Source organism: Argopecten irradians, chromosome 1 (assembly GCF_041381155.1).
Source record: "Argopecten irradians isolate NY chromosome 1, Ai_NY, whole genome shotgun sequence".
Taxonomy (NCBI): domain Eukaryota; kingdom Metazoa; phylum Mollusca; class Bivalvia; order Pectinida; family Pectinidae; genus Argopecten; species Argopecten irradians.
Genome location: NC_091134.1, coordinates 34,668,707 through 34,690,213, shown reverse-complemented (window position 1 = coordinate 34,690,213; position 21,507 = coordinate 34,668,707). Strand labels below are relative to the sequence as shown.

General features: G+C 32.8%; 1 protein-coding gene across 10 annotated transcripts in view; it reads left to right on the top strand.

The window, feature by feature from the left end:
• LOC138325341 (splicing factor, proline- and glutamine-rich-like) overlaps positions 1-16,478 on the top strand; it is a 64,147-nt gene extending 47,669 nt beyond the window's left edge. For 4 of the 10 annotated variants that reach the window (XM_069270975.1, XM_069270948.1, XM_069270965.1 and 1 more), the window contains exons 8-12: positions 6,688-14,654; positions 14,825-14,908; positions 15,577-15,654; positions 15,934-16,018; positions 16,210-16,478. In XM_069270975.1, coding sequence (XP_069127076.1) covers positions 6,688-6,945 — 258 coding nt within the window. In that variant the 3' untranslated portion in view covers positions 6,946-14,654; positions 14,825-14,908; positions 15,577-15,654; positions 15,934-16,018; positions 16,210-16,478. Of the gene's footprint in view, positions 1-6,687; positions 14,655-14,824; positions 14,909-15,038; positions 15,053-15,091; positions 15,110-15,576; positions 15,655-15,933; positions 16,019-16,209 lie in introns of those variants that run through there. The other 6 variants (XM_069270984.1, XM_069270994.1, XM_069270944.1 and 3 more) reach the window with 6 other exon arrangements.
• The last annotated feature ends 5,029 nt before the right edge of the window (positions 16,479-21,507 follow it).

Genomic DNA, 21,507 nt, shown 5'->3' with positions numbered 1-21,507 from the left:
CATCATAAAACAATGAATCTAAAGAATAAACTGTACTAAGGCATTTCATCACTGTCAAAAATGTTGTGTAAGGACAAAAAATGTGTTTCATTCCTATCAAATACTATGCGTACTGTAGCAATATGATAATAGATGGACATGTCTGAACTGGCCTTGATTGATTCTACTGTATAACTTACTGGTACACATAGTATGTGCAAATCTAAAACCTTTTTTTTTCACAAGTTTTCCAGAAATTTTCAAATTTAAGAAATCATGTTACATTGTGTGGTACCTTTATAGAAAAATTTAGCCATGCCAACCACTTTATTGTGTACTTAGTGTCACTTTGATTAGGGTATACAGGAACCATGGCTTGTCAAACTGTATCTCACACTAACTGGTGGTTTGGAGTCTATGTTGAGTGTTAATATGCAGTGTATTGTATTAATACCACCATTTGAAGGGAACATAATATAGCTACCTCTGTAGTCATCATCTGTTCAATATTTCACACTTTTTCACATAAATAAGAGGAGAATCATGTTCAATAGTCTCAACTTGCAATGTTAATGTGCTGAATCAACTGATACAGGAGAAAGATAGTAAATGTGGTGTTTTTTAGGAGTAAGTAAACTGCACTGCTTTTAAGATTCCATTATGACTTTGATAAACTGGATTGTCACAGGATCCTGTACCGATATCCTTTAATGATATACTGTTATAATGCCAAATATTTGGTATACACTCGGTGCTTTGTTAATGTTTGCTGTCTTGTTTGTGGTCGAACTTTTATGGAGATGTTTGATGTGGAACTTCCTATGGAAGATTCAATTCTAATTACAATTCATTTATTTGAGATCTATTTGATTGGAACAGTGTTGATAGGCTTGGCTATAAGATAACAGACTTGGAATCAAACATTCAAAGTGTAAGGAAGACATGTCATATGTTATATTGTAATATGTTTATATAGGGTGTCTTGTTGATACATTGCTGTTAGTGTTTGTCTTAAAACGCTTTAAAGAATTTCGAATATGGCTTTTTTACCTAATAAGGAGAGATGGTTTTATTGTTTTGGGATTCCAAGTCACTGTTCTTGGATGGAAATTACTCTGAATGCTACATCATTTTAACCTTAACATCGAAGATTAAGTCAATATTGAAACTTTTAAGAAAAAATAAATCCTCTAGTAAAGGAAATAGGCCGGTGCCATTTCAGTCTTGTTGATTTAAGTTTTATTGAAGTGAAAATTAAAAAAATAACCAATTTTGCTCTGACAGCTACATTTGTACAGAAATTAAAACAAAATATGTATAGATAAATCTGTAGTTTTTAAGGCATTGGCGTTTGAGGTAATTTAAGGTAACGTTTACTACATGGCGGTCTTGAGAGACCACTCTGAAATGGAGTTTTATATAGGGATTACTGTTATAATACAGTTACACAGCTTGATTTGACTGAAAATGGAGACTTCTGAAATCTTATGTGCATATTCTAAGTCATGTATACATTGCATTTTAAAAGGACATTTAAAAGAATTTATGTGTCAATTTACGAGTGTTCACTGTCTCAAAAAATCTAAATATTCCTTTTAAAATGTTCATTTGAAAGTTAAGCTACAATAGTTTCTGTTATATTACAGTACTGTTATATTCTGTTGAAATAATTTACTTATTGGTATTGAATTACTCTTTTGTTATGAAGTTCTTCGAAATATCTGCAGCAACAACAACTTTGTCTGAAATCTGAATTGATTTGTATCCTCAGTGTATTTCAGGCATTTATTTAATGCTTGATATTGTAATTCCCTATATAGACATTTACATTTAAGAATTGAATATATATATCAATAGTGTGTTTTCAATGTTAATAAAATTAAGACAGATTTCGATAGATCACTGCATAGACCGTACTTTGTGATTTTCTGACATTTTGGGGTAAAGTGGAACTGATGGATACCAATCTTAAGGACTCTTTATTGATCATATTGATATTCCATACATATTTGCTTTGATTTGAAGTTTCACAGTTTATAGTTGACATGGATTGCTGACAATGAAACATGTTTTTTGTCCTTATTTACTCATATTTTTCAATTATTATTTTTTTCTAAATGAAAGTTTTCAAAACTAACTATGGACACATTAAATTGCTGATTGATCTGATTTAAAGTTAAGGCAATGATGATGAATCTTGTGAAAAAGACAGTGATGATGAAATTTGTAATTAAGGTTAAAGACAGTGATGAAACTTGTACAGTCACTTCAGTAGTCATAAAACTTTATGAGATTTCTCATCATTAACCAATAAACAGCGATATAAATATGTACAGAAGTAATTGACTCATTGAACTTTTAAAAGAGAAGAACAACTTAAGATGTGGTTGGTTTGTTGGAGAGATTAATCTTGTGTGAGCTGATAGTTTGTTGTTTTCTTTGAGTTCAGACTAATGTAAATTATAGGTATTTTATTTCATGAAGTTAAAACTTTGGAATTTTGCAGTCTGTGACGTTAATACTTTTCGCTGCTAGTCATTTGGACTAGTAAATCCAAAAATTTCACTAGTCCGACTATAGTATAACTAGTCCAAAATATAATATACAGCAGCTTTGCTTCAGCACTTCAGTCATGATCAGTTTGAATTTATTACCCAAATTAGTCAGGTGCGTTCTTGAATGCAAATTCTTACAAAATGATGCGTCCGGACAGAAACAGTTGCATACAGAATGCACTCAAAATGTGTCGAAAAATGCAATTGACCACCGCTCTTGTAAACATAGCCAGTGTTCAGGAGTAAAGTTGGCCCGATGGCCCAAGACTATAGAATCTGGTCGGTCTATGTAAAATCGTATCATGTTGGAACAATTGGCTGTGCAATTTTGACAAAAAATTCTTTTATTCTGCATCCATCGACAAATTATGATTTTGATCTATATTAAGTGAAATGCTTGACAAGGATATATTATAAAATTCATAATGAAAAATCTTTAAATTTAGCAATTTCCATTGGTTTTTGTTGCTTTAGTATTACAAAACCCTTTGAAGCATTACAATCAATCTTAATGTCCTTTCATATTTAGAACAATACATGTATGAGTTTATATAAGGGGTCTATGAAAAAATGGCAGGGGCCATAGAATTTTCTTTCTCTGTAGACCTATTGTCTATGGAAAATTTGCTGTCACTTTCAGACACTGCAAAGCATTTACCGATTTTAATTGGTAGAGGAGCCACTAGTCCAAGTGGACTTGTTCATTACAATTGGCACTAGTCCGGCCGAAAAATTACTAGTCATGGGCATCGGACTAGTGCTTAAAGTCACTGACTAATTTTTTCAACTTTTAGCATATAAGAAGGACAGCAGACTGTGCATTTTAAAGGTAACTTCAGTCTGAAGATGTAATTGGATGGGGTTCCACATTCTTGTGGAATAAGTTATGGATTATTTGTCTGAGGTCTTCATTGCATCTCGTGTGCTTTGATCATATGATCAATCTCCAATTAGTTGCTTCATCAGAACATAAAAATATAAGAGAAATATGGGTTTAGGTCATGTACTATATGATTATCCTGTGGGGGAAATGACTACTATTGCTGAAATATTTCCAGAACATTCAAATGTTGGATGAATTATATTATTCTAGAGTTATCTATGACATCATTGTTTAGGACAAATTAACTACATTTTGTCAATTTGAAATCTTTGGATTATGACAGGAAGTCTTTTTGGTCTGATTGACTGACAAATGCATGGATACACTATATGTGGTAGGGAATATACTAAATGTAATAATGCCACCAAGTCAATATATATTACTGTAATAATTGTTTGTTGACAGAGTGCATGGATCCCTGCACTAGATTGACATGGGATTATTGGGAATGTAAAGACATGTGTTGTGTATAACATATATATACAATTTATCCGTTTATAAAAATAAAAAAACAAATAAACTTAGATCAAAACGTAAACCTACTCAAACCTCTGATGCAAGGGACACAATTACCACACTTGAAATATGTCATGTATATGATTATTGTACCTGCGGGTCCTTGTAGTTGTACCAAGGAAGCTGAGAATTTAGCACACATGCTATGTGTGTAAATATGTATTGATTATAATTGCCTTGTACATACTTATGTAGATGTACATTCATACTCTTTGTGCTCCAAGTTTCAGGATGATATGATAAAACACTGATATAGATGATGATGTGCAGTAACAATGTCAATGCACACAAGATGTAGTGATATGATATATGCCTTGTCTTAATGCTGTGTGGTAGGTATCTGATGGTAGACGTCTTTTATGGCTATATATTATTATCATTTTTGCAAATTTATAACAAAACAGATTATATTCTTCTGATAATTATGTAATTATGATATTGTATTATCTTGTGTCTTAAAATTAACCTATCCAGTTCTGCACTTAATGATGTTGATTGTGCATGCTGGAAGTAAGTAGACATCCAAACTGTTGTGGACCGTTAATAACCTGTCCTGTGACACATACTGTTATGTTTTAGATATAAAAACAAATTAAAGTGTTGAGGGAAGGTATTTAAATTAATGATTGGAGTGTCTTTATAAATAGAAGAACACTCTTGATAAGTTGCTTGCTTGTAATTGGTGAGCTTGTATTTTACTGTCACTTTGAGGGGGAAATGGTGCAATTTTATGGAAAGTGATTGTCATTGTTACTGAACTGGAAAACATGTTGGGGCAAGGGAGAATATATTTATAAAAGCAATGTTTTAAGTAACTAGAACTATAGTTAATGGTCTGTAAAAATATTAATACCTCTTGTAGGCAACAGAAATTTGAAAGGTACATGAGCATCTGCAAAGTTTTCCAATTGATTCTCTTTAGCAAATCAAATGTTTGCAAATCGTCCTCAAATGATTGTATGGAGTAGTTGCTAAGTACTTTTCAAGTGTGAAAGTTCAAGGCAAAGGTGAACTGAAGTAACTGATTTCACATCTTCTTTGGCAATGGTTCTTGTTTGGTATTGATTTCAGGTTCTCCAGGCAGTGTTTATTGAGAAACCATTTGTAGAAATATTAGATATGTTACCTGGTAAAAAGATAGAAGGGCTTGAAATAGTGTAGTCTGACACCCAACACATCAACTGCATGTGGCACATCTGTCAATTTCTTGTCTGTAGCAGGAGTCCTAAAGTAATCATTAATTCGAAATTTCTGTCCACAATTATTAATTTTTGAGTTATAAAATAAGTGGTTATATGTAATGAGATGTTTCTGAAGACAATACAAGCACATTTTATTAGCACATATTTATCTTGCTTCCTGTGGAAGTATAGGAAAGGAAGGGCACAATAAGGTAAAATTGAGGCATTACTACTACTGGTTACAAAGTTCAAAATGGATTATAACCAGCTTTGGTCAGAGACATCATTTGGATCCTCTAGATATTGGGTTGGGATATCGATGGATGCTATTACTAGTCACAAAGTTCTGTAAAGGGATTGCAACCAAATTTTGTCATAAACATCCTTTAGGGGAAGGAAACATCATTTCAATAAATGGTAGCTCTGATCTTCTAGAGTAGGAGTCCAATACTCATAACATTGCCTGCTTGCGGCCCTCTGGATCACTTAGGAAAGTTTTTTGAAAGTGCATGTATACTTGTCAGAGTATTTGATAGAGTGATAGTAAAGGAGATAGAACTTTTGGTTCCAAGCTATGAATGATGCAGTTGAATAGAACATTTGGTTCCAAGCTATGAATGATGCAGTTGAATAGAACACTTGGTTCCAAGCTATGAATGATGCAGTTGAATAGAACATTTGGGCTCCAAGCTATGAATGATGCAGTGGAATAGAACATTTTGTTTTGAGCTATGAATGATGCAGTTAATGGAATAGATGATGATTAAAATGGAACATCATGATATAGTACATCATACTCATTACTTGCTGAGTAGTTGACATACTATAACACTATCATATTCACTTAATGATCACAATTCAGAGTGCCCAAATACTCTAACTTCTATGAATGAGGTTTGCTGTGTGTCAGATATAAGAACCAACAAACTTTTGTGATATAATCCAAGTTTGTTAAGAAGCTTCAGATGGGGTGTTTTGTCCGGGTTGGGGCATTTGGTTTGGCATAAAACATATGATGAATATAGTAAAAGTGAACAGTGGGTAAATCTAATCACTTCTTCAATATGACATGTGCATTTAAGCACTGTTGACCTAAAGTTACCTGTATATGTTTGTTGTATTTCAGAAATGAACTTAAACCTATATACTGGAATCATAAAAATTGTATTTGTGCCACACATGGTCATTTTTTAGACACAAGCTAATATTTATTATATTGATTTATTTATGATCTGTAAGACTGTGATTGAAAAGCCATAAGACTGAAATCATGTTTTACCCACCTACAGCATTCACTAGTGCTCCTTGGAGTACCATGTCGAGGTAAGAGACTTCATTGACAATCTTTATTTCATGTTTGCTAATGTACCATTCTTTCTTCCTTTTTTTCTTATGCCCGTCATGGATTTATCCTGAAAATGATGACCTCAACAACAATTTGTAAATCAATCCAAAAATTGATTTAAAATTGGTCGACTTTGACCATGAATATTATACCGGCCTGAAATGTGATGGACATTTACATTCATCTATCTGAATGTTTACCCTGACATAACAAAATAATCTACATCAGCGTCAGTCAAGATTTGATCAACAAGGCGGAAACTATGGAGGCGGAAACTTTGGGGGTCGCGGGGGTATGGGAGGCCAAGGTGGGGGCATGGGCGGAGGAAATGGGGGTGGAGGTATGCAGGGTGGTAACATGTATGGAGGCGGGGGTATGGGTGGAAATATGGGAGGTGGCCGTGGGGGCATGAATGAACGCAGGCGTCAGGAAGCTGGAGGACCCCGCGATGACTACGGAGACATGAAGAGAATGCGTCGCTACTAGGAAAAAAAACCTGTGACAATTAGCATTAGTATTTAAAGACTGAAAATTTAAAGACATAAACTATCATGAACATGGTGACTCTATCTTAGAGTACTTTAGGACCAGTTGTTTAAGCAATCATGATCATCAACTGCAAATTCGAGCTTGATATGTGGCCATTCTTAGTGGTGCATGAAAAATTCATAAACAGAAGAAATGTGTTTTGTGTGGAAAGTGATTGTGCCACGGTTTTTATACCCTCTTTAAATTTGAACTCGTATATATGTGCTCATTGAAATGTTTTTAAACATTGATTTGGGTGGGCTGTATTTTATAGATCAATTATGTCTCTGTCATTGGTAATATGATGGAGCGAAATTAACAAATAGTGACCCTTTGTGTGTGTCTTGCATATGGCGAGATGCCCTGTCATTGTATATAAAATATTACTTCATCCTGTATAGTTTCAAGATGGGGAATCATTTTAAATAAATGTTGCATTATATATTTCATTTCACTTTGGGCAAGAGTCCCAAATTAAATCGCATACAGAAGATGTCATTGATGTCCCTTTATGAACTCAATAGCAGGATTATATAAGCATTCTTTATCATTATGTGTCGATACCCCATAACCACTATTTTATTGTGTGTGAATGTGTCCATTGATATGTAGAAAATTTGTCAAAATGAATAAAATATTGTACCTGTAAACAACTTGCTGTATATTTTAATATCACATCACTTAGTGCTACCCTGTTGAGATAAATTGAGGATATATGACCTCTAAATTGCTCCATCAGGCCCATCTCTAATATTTAAAAATGTTGGGATGGGAAGAATCTTGGACATAATCATATAGTCATGCTCTTGATGTCCTAAAATCATTGAGAATTCAAAGGTCAAGAATGAACTTCTAACTAGAGTTTATGGATAGTCAGCAAAATAATTTGAACAGAAAATAAAAGCATGCATAAAGAAGGTCATGCTTATTATTTACACTATATCATTGCAAGGACATATCTTGCTTCCCAAAAGTAATTAATGTTAAAAAAAAAAAAAAATGTGAAATAAGAGTGTTGTCTCTGTGACTATCAATTAATATGGCTTGACATGACAAACGTTTCAACACATTGTGAAGTTGTGAAGTGAGGTGCATTGCAGTTTGTGGAATTTTGTTGACCCAAGTATAAAATAAAGATGGTCTGTAAATTGACAGCTTGGTCCACTTTGGGAAGTCGAAAAACATCATATGAAACTTTTTACAGTTAAATGTTTTTTTGCATAACAATGAAAAAGCTTTGAATATGCATGCCTTTTCATATTCAATATATTAGATCTATATCTTCATCATAGTCTCTTAATCAGGCATGGGCACAATTACTCCAAAATGTAATCAATTAATAATCGATTACTTGGGAGAAAATCCTGTAATCGATTACAATCGATTACTTTACAAAAAGTAATTGAAATTACTTTCAATTACATTCGATTACATATTTTGTTGATTTATTGAATTTTATCTTCTATCACAATATTTTCCATTTTTTTCTTTTAACGATTTGATAGCATTCAAAGACCAGTTATATCTATATAAAATAGTATCATTGGAATTAGTTAAACTGTTAATTTAGTTTCAAGTTTACACCTGTCCCACATCATGCTTTTTAAGCTGGTGTGTCTTAGAAATGACCATGTGTATTTTTCGTATGTGGTTAATTGATAACCAGCATTTTGCAGATGACGGTATAACACAACAAGTAGATATTTTATACCTGAAATATAATTCTTGATTCTTCTAGTGAGAAAGCGGAAATCTGTAGCAGTGTAATTTTTCTTATATTCATAGTTTTCATTTACAATTCAATGCATGTTAAATATATAAAAATGAATAAAGTATATAATTTAAGGATTTTTTAAAGCAAAAATGTGACTTATGCTTCTGAGCTAAACAGATAAATCTTGGTTGACTGTACAGGTAAAAAGAACAGTTACTGGGAATACCAAACAGAATTAATTGACTTCTCATTGTTTCCTAAAACAACAAGTTCATTGGAAATCTGAGGACATGCATACTCCCTGAACACCTGAATTGATCTTAGTCAAAGCCTGTTGACAATTATGAAAACAATGCTTTCCATTGTTTAATACAACGTGCTCTTATGCCCATGGGCACACTGGTGAAACTTAAAATTAGCTATAAAGTGTACCTGTATAGACAATTCGTTTGTATTCTTTATTTCTTTGAGTCTTACAGTTCATCAGAAAACTAATTATGAAATAGACCAATAATAAACACTGTTATATCTATCTTCAGTTTTAATTGAACTACAGCATACAAGTTGAACTTTACACTTTCTAAACTTAGTATACTGGCTGCTAAATTCAACTTCATAAAAGGTATAATGTAATTGAAAAGTAATCGAAATGTAATTACGATTACACAGTAAAAATTTACTGTAATCGATTACGATTACAAGTAATCGAAATAGCCTTCGATTACTGATTACTGTCGATTACTTGAGAAAATGTAATTGATTACAATCGATTACGATTACACGATTACGATTACCCCATACCTGCTCTTAATTGACTCAAAATATTCTGCTTTAGACTTTGTTTTCTTTTTTGGATGAAAATGAAACTTGGTTAGAAATATGATAGTGTGCCATAACTCGTTTATAAAAAAAAAAAAATCTGCTCAGCTGTTATGCATTCATAATTCATGATGGTCACTATTCGTCCAAATTAACAATGTCTGATTTGAATGAAATTTGAGAGTAAGTAGATGAAGACAATGTGATATCAGTATTCATGATGTGAAAAAAGAAGCTGTTTCCTGGGTTCGGATTAAAATTTTGTTTCTTGAAATGTGACTGAATGAAATGTAACAAAATTTGTTTGATATTAAAGCAGGACATTAATGTCCTAGATATCTTGTTTCTGTTTAATTAATTAAAAACATTGAAAATATCATGGATATTGGTCAATCTTATAGATGACATGCACTGAAATATTTTTCTTTTTATATGCTAAAATAATATAAAATTTAAAAAAAAAATGAATATTACAAGGAATTTGTAAACATCATTATATAATACAGATTTTGGGAGATCTGAAAGCAGTTAAGTCTGTAAATAAGAAATTTTCAAAGGAGAAAAGTATTATGGATAAGACTAAGTTTTTTTCCTTGCAACATAAATGAATATAGAACTCCAATTCCAAAAATATTTTACAAGTAAACAAGGGATAAATTATTGAGTTGAAAAAACATTTCAAAATTATAATGCATTATACATTTATACAAAAATTCTATAACTATATCCCAAGTTTTCGGCTACATAGTGTTGAGGAAACATTTTGCAGCTTACTAAGTCATGAATTGATGACAGATGTTGTATAAGCTGCAAAAAAGGCTATATAGCTGAGAGTTTGATAAAAGAAACTTTTTGTATACTCATAGTCACATATTATATGTTAACCCTTTGGAACAGTTTTGGCTTTTTATGATAGATTACACTGTTTTAAACTTGGTAAAATGGTAACTCTAAGGTAAGGCGATGTGTAATTAACCTTAAAGCAGAGGCTTTGGCCATTGCCATAATGAAGACATACATGCATGTTGTATACATCTGGTGATGACTTGTTATGTTAGATTTTTCTTGCGTTAAACACTGATCATCTGTTAACCTTAATAGGTGTCTGTAAACACTTTGTCCTAAAAAAAATAAAAGAAACAATCAAATACGGCTATTATAGTACTAAAAACCAAAAGCATTTGTTAGAATTTGATATCTGGGGCTATCATATGGTCGTAAATGAAACTACGTTTTGCCAGATACGATTCCAAGAAGAAAATGGAAATTCCCTTGCATGTATAATGGTGTTATATGTCATCATGGAAAAGTAAGACTTACATAAAGGTTAAACACTTCATTGTTCATCAGGCAAATAGAGCCTTTTAGAGATAAAAATGTGTTTTGTATGAATGAGGAATAAGAATTCCTGTACATTGATGGAAAGTGGAGAAATCAATACTCGTAAGAAGATCAGTGTTACGTTTTAGCAATGATATTGCCAGAGATATATTTCGGATGACAACCTGTAATATATAGGAGTTTGATATGTGATCGTCATTGTAAGTATACCTCCTCAATGTAGAGGAATGGTAAGTATATGTTGATATTTAAATCTACATGTTTGAGTATTGGGCAAATGGAGGATGAGGAGGGACTAAAGTCATATGTACATGCATATGCATTTTGATCATGATCTTTGATACTCAGCAGTTTAGGCAGCGATTGTAGTAATGATTTGTAAAGTAAAAAGGAAGGACAATGCAGGAATGTGAAAATACACACATCTAATTGTAAGATAAGATATTATGGGAAGGGATTGAAATATTTCGATTGTCATGCATGTAAATTGTGATTTGCTGGTTTTGGGGGAGGTTATTGAAAAGACTTTCACAAAGATTTACTTTGGGCCTCTTGCGATATGTATACGATGGACAAGAACGAACGCTTGCACATAACATTTACTATTTTGTATTTGGGATTATGGTAGACAAATGTAGTCCCTTACGGAAATTTTTCTGTTGGGTCGATGGGTATTGGGGAATTGTTTAGCCCATTTGGGCTATAGCATTGAACTTTTGATGCTTCCAGTTTATTTCAGGTTATAAACCATTGGAGTGTTAGCTGTATTCATCCGACTGTAAACTTTCCTCAACAGTATGACCAAACAAGCTTCAGCTATATATATGCAATGGTTATTTCTGGGCTGGCAGGTTACCTATAACTATTAGCCTTTGCATATATAGTAGCTTTAAGTAAGCAGTGATGGACCCACATGAAGATACACATCAAGGATATGATTGTTTTTTTTTCTGGTAGATATGAAGTGGTTTTAGCTTCTGTAAGTGCATGTGCAAAAATAGAATATCTGAAGTATTGAAATATTCATTTACGTTCTAACAATTTGAATATGAAAGTGATATTTTGAAAAAGACACATTTCTTCTTTTTTTCCTGGGATTGCTTTTGTGCAAATAATGTACAGAATGTGGACTAAATAAATAGTTTCAGATTGGATTTAAAATGCTATATCATTGGCAGTGCCCAATATAATCTTCAGATGATGAATTATATTCTAAACATTTAAATCTGCATTGAAGAAATTTTGAACCATATGTACACAAATAGGTGGCATGTGATATTATGTACCTTAACTGGGGTCCAAAAGTCTTCTTCTGAAATACATGTATGTAGCTAGTTAACATATTATACAATCTTTATTGTCTACCCATTTATATCAGACATTTTAATTAACCTTCGGAAATCTTGTGCTCAAATAAGATGGGGGGGGGGGGTATCATACTTCATTGCATCATCATCATCATCATCATCATCATTCCATTGGTAGTCATGCATGGTCATCACCTTCATTTAACTGATGATCTAGATATCTTGACACTTTTAACTCTAGTATTATTCATTAAAATCTTATATTGAATATGCTTTTTCATTCATTCATACCAATATTCTTTTGTCTCTGTACATGTATCTAGATCCATGATAAAATTCATGATCATGATATTCTGTTAGTATTATGAAGTCTTAACTTTGTATAACCAATACCAAACAAAAGAAATTCGACTTTACTCTTGTGACATCCAAATACAAAGGTGACATGTTCTAATTATCACAATATATATGTCGGTCTTGATGTTGGCATCTCCCCATTCACTGAGATTTTCATTCCGTAAAGTGCCCTTCAACTAATCAAAATCGGAAAATGGAAACCTTCCATTTCAAAAGTGCTTGCTTTGGCTTGCTTTTCATATCACAATATTAAAGGTCAAGCTATTAGTTACTAAAAAGGGGGAGGAGATATACTTGTATACACTGTACATGCAATAAATAAGTCATCCTGGATATTCTAAAATTCGAAATTGGTTAGTTACCGTTGATTGGAATCCAAAAAATTGCTTTCCTTTTTTCGTGTCCTTTTCTTCCGAACATTTTAAAAGTGATACTGCATTATTTGTGATTAACACGTACTGCTGGGGATCTTAAGCTTGTGTGCGAAATGTAATCATATATGGCAAAAAATTTCAGAAATAGTAAAATCTGCACACCTGAAATTTCTATAGTAAATTGTTCAATTACATGTACTATCATTCTGGTTATGAAGTTTGCCACAATACAGTTAGTGGACTAGTACGTTAAATCAAGTAAGGTTTTAACTTGTACATAGCACATTTATCGTAATATGGGATACAATACACACGTGTACAAGATAATGACCAACACTACTATGACATAGATAGTGTTGTAATAAATGTACATAATTTTCGAAAACAATAACCATTACCAACTTTCAAACTGGCTAACATTAAGCAGAAGTATAGTCTTATGGGAGAAATCCCTTCAATATATACCTGTGCCTATATTTACAAATTCCCACAAGGTGATGGGTCATCCTTGGTTGTTTCTCCTGTATGTGTCTTAGACTGTTTGTATCTATTATAATGTAAGATGGAGATTTGACAACCTGTTGCTTATTACTCCACAAAATGGCCGGAGATCTTGTAAACCTACTATCACATTAAGAGTCCACGGAAGGTATGTATTACTAGTATATGAATTCATGTCCATATGTTGTATATTTCTTGCTGCAAATGATATTTGCACAGTAGAAACTGATGAAATTATATGACGATTTATAAAAAAAAAAAACGGTGGGGTGGGAAACATCGCTTTGCAAAATACATGTATATGAAAAAGAATATTTTGTATTTAAGAGGGACATAAGATAGTGACGAGATAGACTATCTTAATATGGAAAAATGAGATTTGAGTTGATTTTGTGGATATCGTTAAATAAAAACTATGCTGACATGTGTCTTACATCTATAAGGCAATTGAGGGTCTAAAACTTTTTTCTTATAAAATATACCTATATAACACAAAGGAATTGATACAGATTGACATATTCGGAGAAGTTAAAGCTGGAGCTTTGGTGACACAATGATTATTTGGTCAGAGACTGTTAAAGTGTACAATGTACATGCAGAGACTAGTGATCATAACTTCCAGCCAAGTAATGGATTTTTGCCCTTATTTGTACCAATATCTTTCTATGAATCCTAGATTCCAGTAGTTAAATGAGACAAGTGTGAAAAATTTCACAGAACTGGTGCTTTGACCACAATTTAACTTTCCTATCAGGTCGGCTGTTAAGCCAGCTTGCCATTGATGATGATAATGCAAGATTCTAAATCATATTGAGTAGAGTGTCTTATTTCATGTGTTCATTGAAAAGGATTATGACACCCGAAGATTAAAAGACAACAGTCTATATCTACATCGGCTTCAGATAAATGATAATCCGATCACTACTCATGGAAAATTTTGTGTAATTTCTTGTAATTTATGGTATAAAAGAATGAAACATTTTTACTGAAATTTAAAATAAATGATTAGGCGTCTGCAGGTAAAGTAAGAAGTTACGAAGTTTACATTTACAATAAATAATTAGTTGATTGGAATAAAATTTTTTTCAAAAGAACATCAATACATATATACTTATTGATTTCACTTGGTGAAAACCGTATGTGAAGTATATGTTGATATATCGTGTATTTGATTTTTTTTTCTGTCCTTTCATTAGATGATTGCTTGCTGTGGATGAGGAATAACTTCCTTCAGCGCTGTTTGTCTTTCAAGAGGTATGTAGAATTTGAAATACAAAATTGTTGTATGTATGACCGTTAACAATATAATCTCAATTTCATAAATGGTTGATCTTTTCCAGACTTGAATTTGAAAAACACATTATCAATATATGCGGGAACGTTTACAATCCAATCGCAAATTTCATAAATGATTGATTTTCCAGGCTATATGACATCAACTGGAGAACCATATCTGCAGTGATGGAAGCCAAGTGTTGACATCAAATCAAGCCCCCATTCCAACATTGGTAAGTAAACAACGTATAACTGTATCTGATTTTGTAAATACATACCATTTGCTTGGGCTCAGTCCTGTAAGAAAATATCTGTGTTGGTGGACATTTGTTCTTATTTCATCCTTCCTTTCTCTTGTTTCAGCCATTCATCAGTGACGTTCTTATTCATTTCATCCTTCCTTTCTCTTGTTTCAGCCATTCATCAGTGATGTTTCTTATTCATTCATCCTTCCTTTCTCTTGTTTCAGCCATTCATCAGTGATATTTCTTATTTATTTCATCCTTCATTGCTCTTGTTTCAGCCATTCATCAGTGATGTTTTTTATTCATTTCATCCTTCCTTTCTCTTGTTTCAGCCATTCATCAGTGGTGTTTCTTATTCATTTCATCCTTCCTTTCTCTTGTTTCAGTAATTCATCCATGATGTTTCTTATTCATTTCATCATTCCTTTCTCTTGTTTCAGCCACTCATCAGTGATGTTTCTTACTCATTTCATCCTTCCTTTCTCTTGTTTCAGCGATTCATCAGTGATGTTTCTTATTCATTTCATCCTTCCTTTCTCTTGTTTCAGCGATTCATCAGTGATATTTATTATTCATTTCATCCTTCCTTTGTCTTGTTTCCGGCATTCATCAGTGATGTTTTTTATTCTTTTCATCCTTCCTTTCTCTTGTTTCAGCCATTCATCAGTGATGTAAAGTTCATATTCTTGTCAGTTGGAAGCCTGGTTTACAAAGATCACTTCAAATCTTTGGAGGTAATTTCAAATTGCCAAAAAGCTAGAAACAGAAAACAGAGGAATGTGATAATAATTTTATTTTCAAACAAAATGAATCCAGTGATGAATTTTATCTATAAATGTCTGAACTTCTGAAATAAATTTGAAGTTTATCATTACAACTGAGGATTCCATATGAAACACTGTATGTTGAGTTACAACCAAATTAATGTCATTTAATATCTCAAAATACCAGGTTTTATATATTGAATTTTCATTGTTTTCTTTTAATTATCAGATTGCTTGTTGTTTTTGCAGTTTACAGCAATTGCTGACTAATGTGACTGGAGAGGGAACTAACACGTCAAATTACACAGTTGAAACATTAGTCAGGTTACATAAGGTAAGAACTACATAAAAGATGTCATTTGTAATTGTAAATTTTGAGATTAATAAAATATACAATGCTATTCTGTGGAGTGTCAGAAACTTCTACATACAAATTTGAATATTGAAGGTTTATCAAATTATAACTAATACCCGTATATATTTAAAGTAGCCTGTCAAATATTGCACATTATGTTTCTTTTTCAGCGGTTGTATGGAGTAATTGGGACACAATTGTAGGACAGCTGAAAACATCTGGTTCCTGCATCTGATGCTGTCTTCGGAGAATGTCGGACATACATGGAATATTGGACCATTTCCCCCATTACCTGTCTGAAGTGAAGCTATGCGCTATCGTTAAATTGTGTCCGTGTTTCCAAGAACAATATATTTTTTTCCTCACAAAGTTGAGAAGTATTGGTAAAATCTCGACTTCACTTGTAATTTTACCTGAATAAAAGCAAACTTGAAACTTATTGAATTTCTTGTGATGTTTGTGTAGTCCCCTGCCGGTGAAACCTGAGGGGAATAGTGTTTGCCAGGTCTGTCTGTCTGTCCGGAGAATAGGATTTTGATCAAACTTCACACAATGGTAGCATATCAGAAAATACTGGTTAGGATTGAATTAGGGGTCAAAAGGTCAACTACAAAGGTCACTACACAAAGTTTCACAAATTTTAGTTTCTGGACGATAACTTGAGAATAATCAACAGAATTTGTTCAAACTTCGTACAATGATATCATTTCTAAATTAACTAAGCAATAATAACAACTTGCCATAGATTAGAAAATATTATTGATGGCAGGGGCATGTTTTGCTCGCAACACTTACTGTAAGCTTGTTTATAAAATTCTTAATAATGGTTAGGGAAAATAGGGTTTTAATAGATTCTTACACTATTGACAAATTAGATTTGTTTGTAATCGCGCAACAGAAAATCAAAATCTTGATCAGAGACTTAAAGAGAAAAAAATACATTTCAATCTTCCCATTTCTATAGGAAGAAAGAACGCTTTCATTGCTATAGGAACATGCTATGTTGTTATACCCCTGCAACGAAGTTAAATTTGTGCAGCGGGGGATGATAGTCGTCTATTCTGGCGATAGTTCGATCGAGTTCATTCTATTATCAAAGCTGTAGATTACTGTAAACCAGTTATGGTGATAATATTTCAAGGCGTTTGAAATGTTTATATTAAGTCGTTAGACATGAAATCAAGTCACCGCAAAATGAGATGGTTTATAGTTACCTAACAGTGATCAATATATATGTTCATACTTAGCAGCATCAACATTAAAACAATCTCGGTCAAAAAAGATCAAAAACAAATCATTGATAAGGATGGGCTATTTGACAGATATCCCGGTCAAGATATGATTTTTGTATATGTTGAAAGATAAATATATATATATGGACGACAAAATGACACTACATTAACGTATTTTTGATTCCCTTACCTAAGCTATGCCAAGTTAAAGATGTCTATGTAAAAAGTTGTCATCGAAGAATCGGTATGAGAGATCTTTTCATAAGGAAGCAATGCTGTTGATAATCTCTTCGAAATTACGACGATAGGGATATTTTAGCAAGGTGACAGATTTCTAGACTGAGCAGCACAAGGATTGTCGGAACCCTGCTTGTGAACAAAAGCGCAAAACAACGCAGGTAAAAGTTGTTTATAATACATTTTCTTACCTAGTACGGACCTGAAATGCTGTGTAAGATACCTTTTTAATCACATTACTTCTTCCCTTCGTGATTCCTATAGACCACATTCTGATCTGAAACGAAGAGAAGTAACTGATAGATCAACACAGACTCGCACAGAAAACCGCCAAACTTTAGTAAATTGCCTTGTTTATTAGTATACCGTTACTAGTAAGGGCTCCGACTTGACAACTGCTACTCGACAGATAAATAGACAAAGGCAATTCATTGTATGGTGTCCGAATGCATTTTGAATTATAACTCATGGCTGTCTTATAATAAATAAATCTTAAAATACAAATAACTATAACTAATAAGTCATTCACTTTATTATTAATCTATTTTCTGAAATGTGTGGAAATATTTTTTTTTAAATATTCTGATGTAACGATCCTAGGTTATCTATTTTAGCATTGTTTGTAGAATATTACAACAGCGCGTTTTTACATAGTATTCCATAAATAATATCTTATACATAATGTATTGAATGTTTTAGCACTTTTCGCTCAAAACATCTGTGAATATCCATAGAATTTTCCCTGCGGCATTTTTAGGGAGAGTGACAGTTATAATGAAATCCTTTGACAGAACAATTTATTTGATGATCTGAACAGGTTAAAACCGAGATGCAGCTAGAATCTGCTTATAAGAAACAATTCAAATATTTAAGCCATGTAAGTTACGTTCTGCATCAAAAGTCAATGAAATTTGTCATTTGAAAAATACGATTTGATATAGTAATGAAGTAATATCACAATTCAGTCGAAAATAACTAAATGTGTTAGCCTTCGTAACATTTAAGGATCTCATTATCTACCAGCAGCACTTCTAGTTCTAGGCTCACATGAAGCAGTTGGCTGATACTAAACATACTACAATATTTCTGTGTTTTGATGGGAATTCTACCTTCAAACACCGACTAAAATTGAAAAACAAAACAAAAAACCTAACTTATCTGATAAGGTCTTTAAAGAGACAATTCAGCGAGGCTAATTTTCATACATAAACCACAAATCAGAATACTGGTTTATTTCGATATTGAACCCCACATGTCAATACATGTATGCTTTAGGCTAAATTTACATTTAGTCCAAACCAAACAGATTATTTCCATCTGCTTACCTTGATAAAAACAAACATTTCCATAATATCATTATATATTTTGCTATAAATACCAGCTGTTGTTAAAAAAATGATTGTGCTATAAAAGTGAGTAATTGTTTGATAACAAACCCATTTGGTTAACAGTTTGCTTACTGACTGAAAATCTGTATCATCCATGATGAGGAATGCAGTGGCCCTCTGTCTTTTGGTTCAGGTGGCGATGGCATTTGTTACGAGCCGCACTTGTATGTATAACTGTCAAAGCATACACTTTTCCAAACGTTCCGTTGCTTGAAATGTAAATCAACTTTTTTTTTTGCGTGTGATTAACTTTCGCTTATTTCGCGATCAAAGTAAATACGCGAACGTTTATCATAGCGAATGTATATACCTTACTTAAAGTGAAAGGTAGATCCATATAATTTTTCAATCTCCACCAAGGTTAATCTTCGCAAACTTGATTTAACATAGGAATCGCGAAATTTAGTTACCGTGAAAGAAATTTTGTTTACAGAACTATTTTTAAATAGAGGACAGTGTATATAGCTATTGTACTTGTCGTCGACACATCTTTGAGAATAAACGCCTCTCTTGTTGCCTTCATGAGGTTACCGCAAATTCTGTTCTTTTTCTTGTTTATAGTACCAAAATCCCAGTGTCTGTTCACATGTAGAATTTTATGCCCGTTTGGTTTCGATGAAGATGGCAGATGTCCAAAGTGCACATGTTCAAAGGCTCCTTCCAAGAGGTAAGATATATACAATAAATGTAATGTAATAGATTAAGGTAAATTATAACTTAATGAAATTTGAAACGAATATAACTAGAAAAGAAATCATTACATTATACAATTTTATAGATAAAGGTGAATTTGGAGGTCATTGTTCAAGGTTGAAGAGTTCTATAGACTCGAAATTGTTCGCATCGGGTTCACATTGATACACATATACTGTAAAACCAGCTTTCTCTTGGGTTCGATTTACTTTCGCGATATAAGTAATTTCGAGAAAGTTTATCTTTGCGGATTGATATATGCACCATTTTCATTAAAATTAATTTTCATTCAATTTTTAATACAACGCGACTAGCGTTTGTATTAATGCTATCCGGTTTACCATAATGTGTAGAACTGAGTAGGACTTGCCCCACAATGACATCTAGTGGTGACCTCTTAAACCATTTCATTCATAAACTTCCATTCATAAAATCCCTATTTATTGAACAATATTCCTTTTGACCAATCACTGCAGTATGCTGTCATGCGAAGCTTGCCTTATGATTGGTGGAATTCACACAGCCTCTGTAGAATATACACACATATACTCCTAACTGTGTCTACATGTGTATACATGTATATGTACATACAATCTACATCTGGTTGTGACTCCTCTGTCCAACTTACATAAACTGTTAATGATAATACTAATTGGAATTACAATATAAGACTTATAGACCTCAGAGTTAAAAAGTAAACAGTTCAGAGCTACTGTCTGTGTACATTATAAAAATTCTTTAAAATGATTATTTGATAAGGCTGCTCTCATGTGTGCATGCAGGTTTTACCTACATCATAAGTGTGCAACACGAGTCAAGAGTGTAGGACAAAAATTCTTTTTTTAAAGAATATAAGACTTAAATGCTTTCTTTACTTTGAAATTGTTTATTTTATGTAGGAATTTTTAATTTAAAAGAATGTCAAACAATATTCCTTCGGACCAATCAAAATGTGACATACCCATTACTGCATTTGTGTGTATGCTGTCATGGGAAGCCTGCTTTCTGATTGGTGGAATTCACACAGCCTCTGTGTAGAATATACACACACCTACTCTACATGTGTACACACTCCTCTGTCCAACTTACATAAACATTGTTAACGACAATACAAATTGGAATTACTTAAGGCTTACAGCTCTTAGAGTTAAAAATAAACTTATCTGAGTTTCTTTCTGTGTACATTATAGTTATGTTTTAAAATGATTATTGATAAGGCTGCCCTACGGTGGCTGATTTATGCCATTTCGTCTTTTCGCCCCGAAAAGACGAAAATTAAATATCTTAATTCTCGTCTTTTCGTCTTTTCGCCCCGAAAAGACGAAATTTAACAAATTTAAATTTCGTCTTTTCGCGGCGAAAAGACGAAAAGACGAAAAGTCAAACACGAAAAGACGAAAGTGAAGCACGCTAATCAGCGCCTTTAATTTTCGTCTTTTCGCCTTCAAAAATCTCGTCTTTTCGTCTTTTCGTCTTTTCGCCCCGAAAAGACGAAAATTACAAACCTTAAATTTCGTCTTTTCGTCTTTTCGCCCCGAAAAGACGAAAATTAACAAACCTTAAATTTCGTCTTTTCGTCTTTTCGGGGCGAAAAGACGAAAATTATTCAAACCTTAAATTTCGTCTTTTCGTCTTTTCGGGGCGAAAAGACGAAAATTAACAAACCTTAAATTTCGTCTTTTCTCCCCGAAAAGACGAAAATTAACAAACCTTAAATTTCGTCTTTTCGTCTTTTCGCCTTTTCGCCCCGAAAAAATACAAATTACAGATATACTTTGTCATCTATCGTATACGACGGAGATTATAATGTAATTTCTAATGTACAATTATGATGAAGACCATGTCATGTATGTAGTCAAAATGTCTTTTCAAATAATACACAGTACATTGTACCTACTGATTGACTGTTATAATTAAC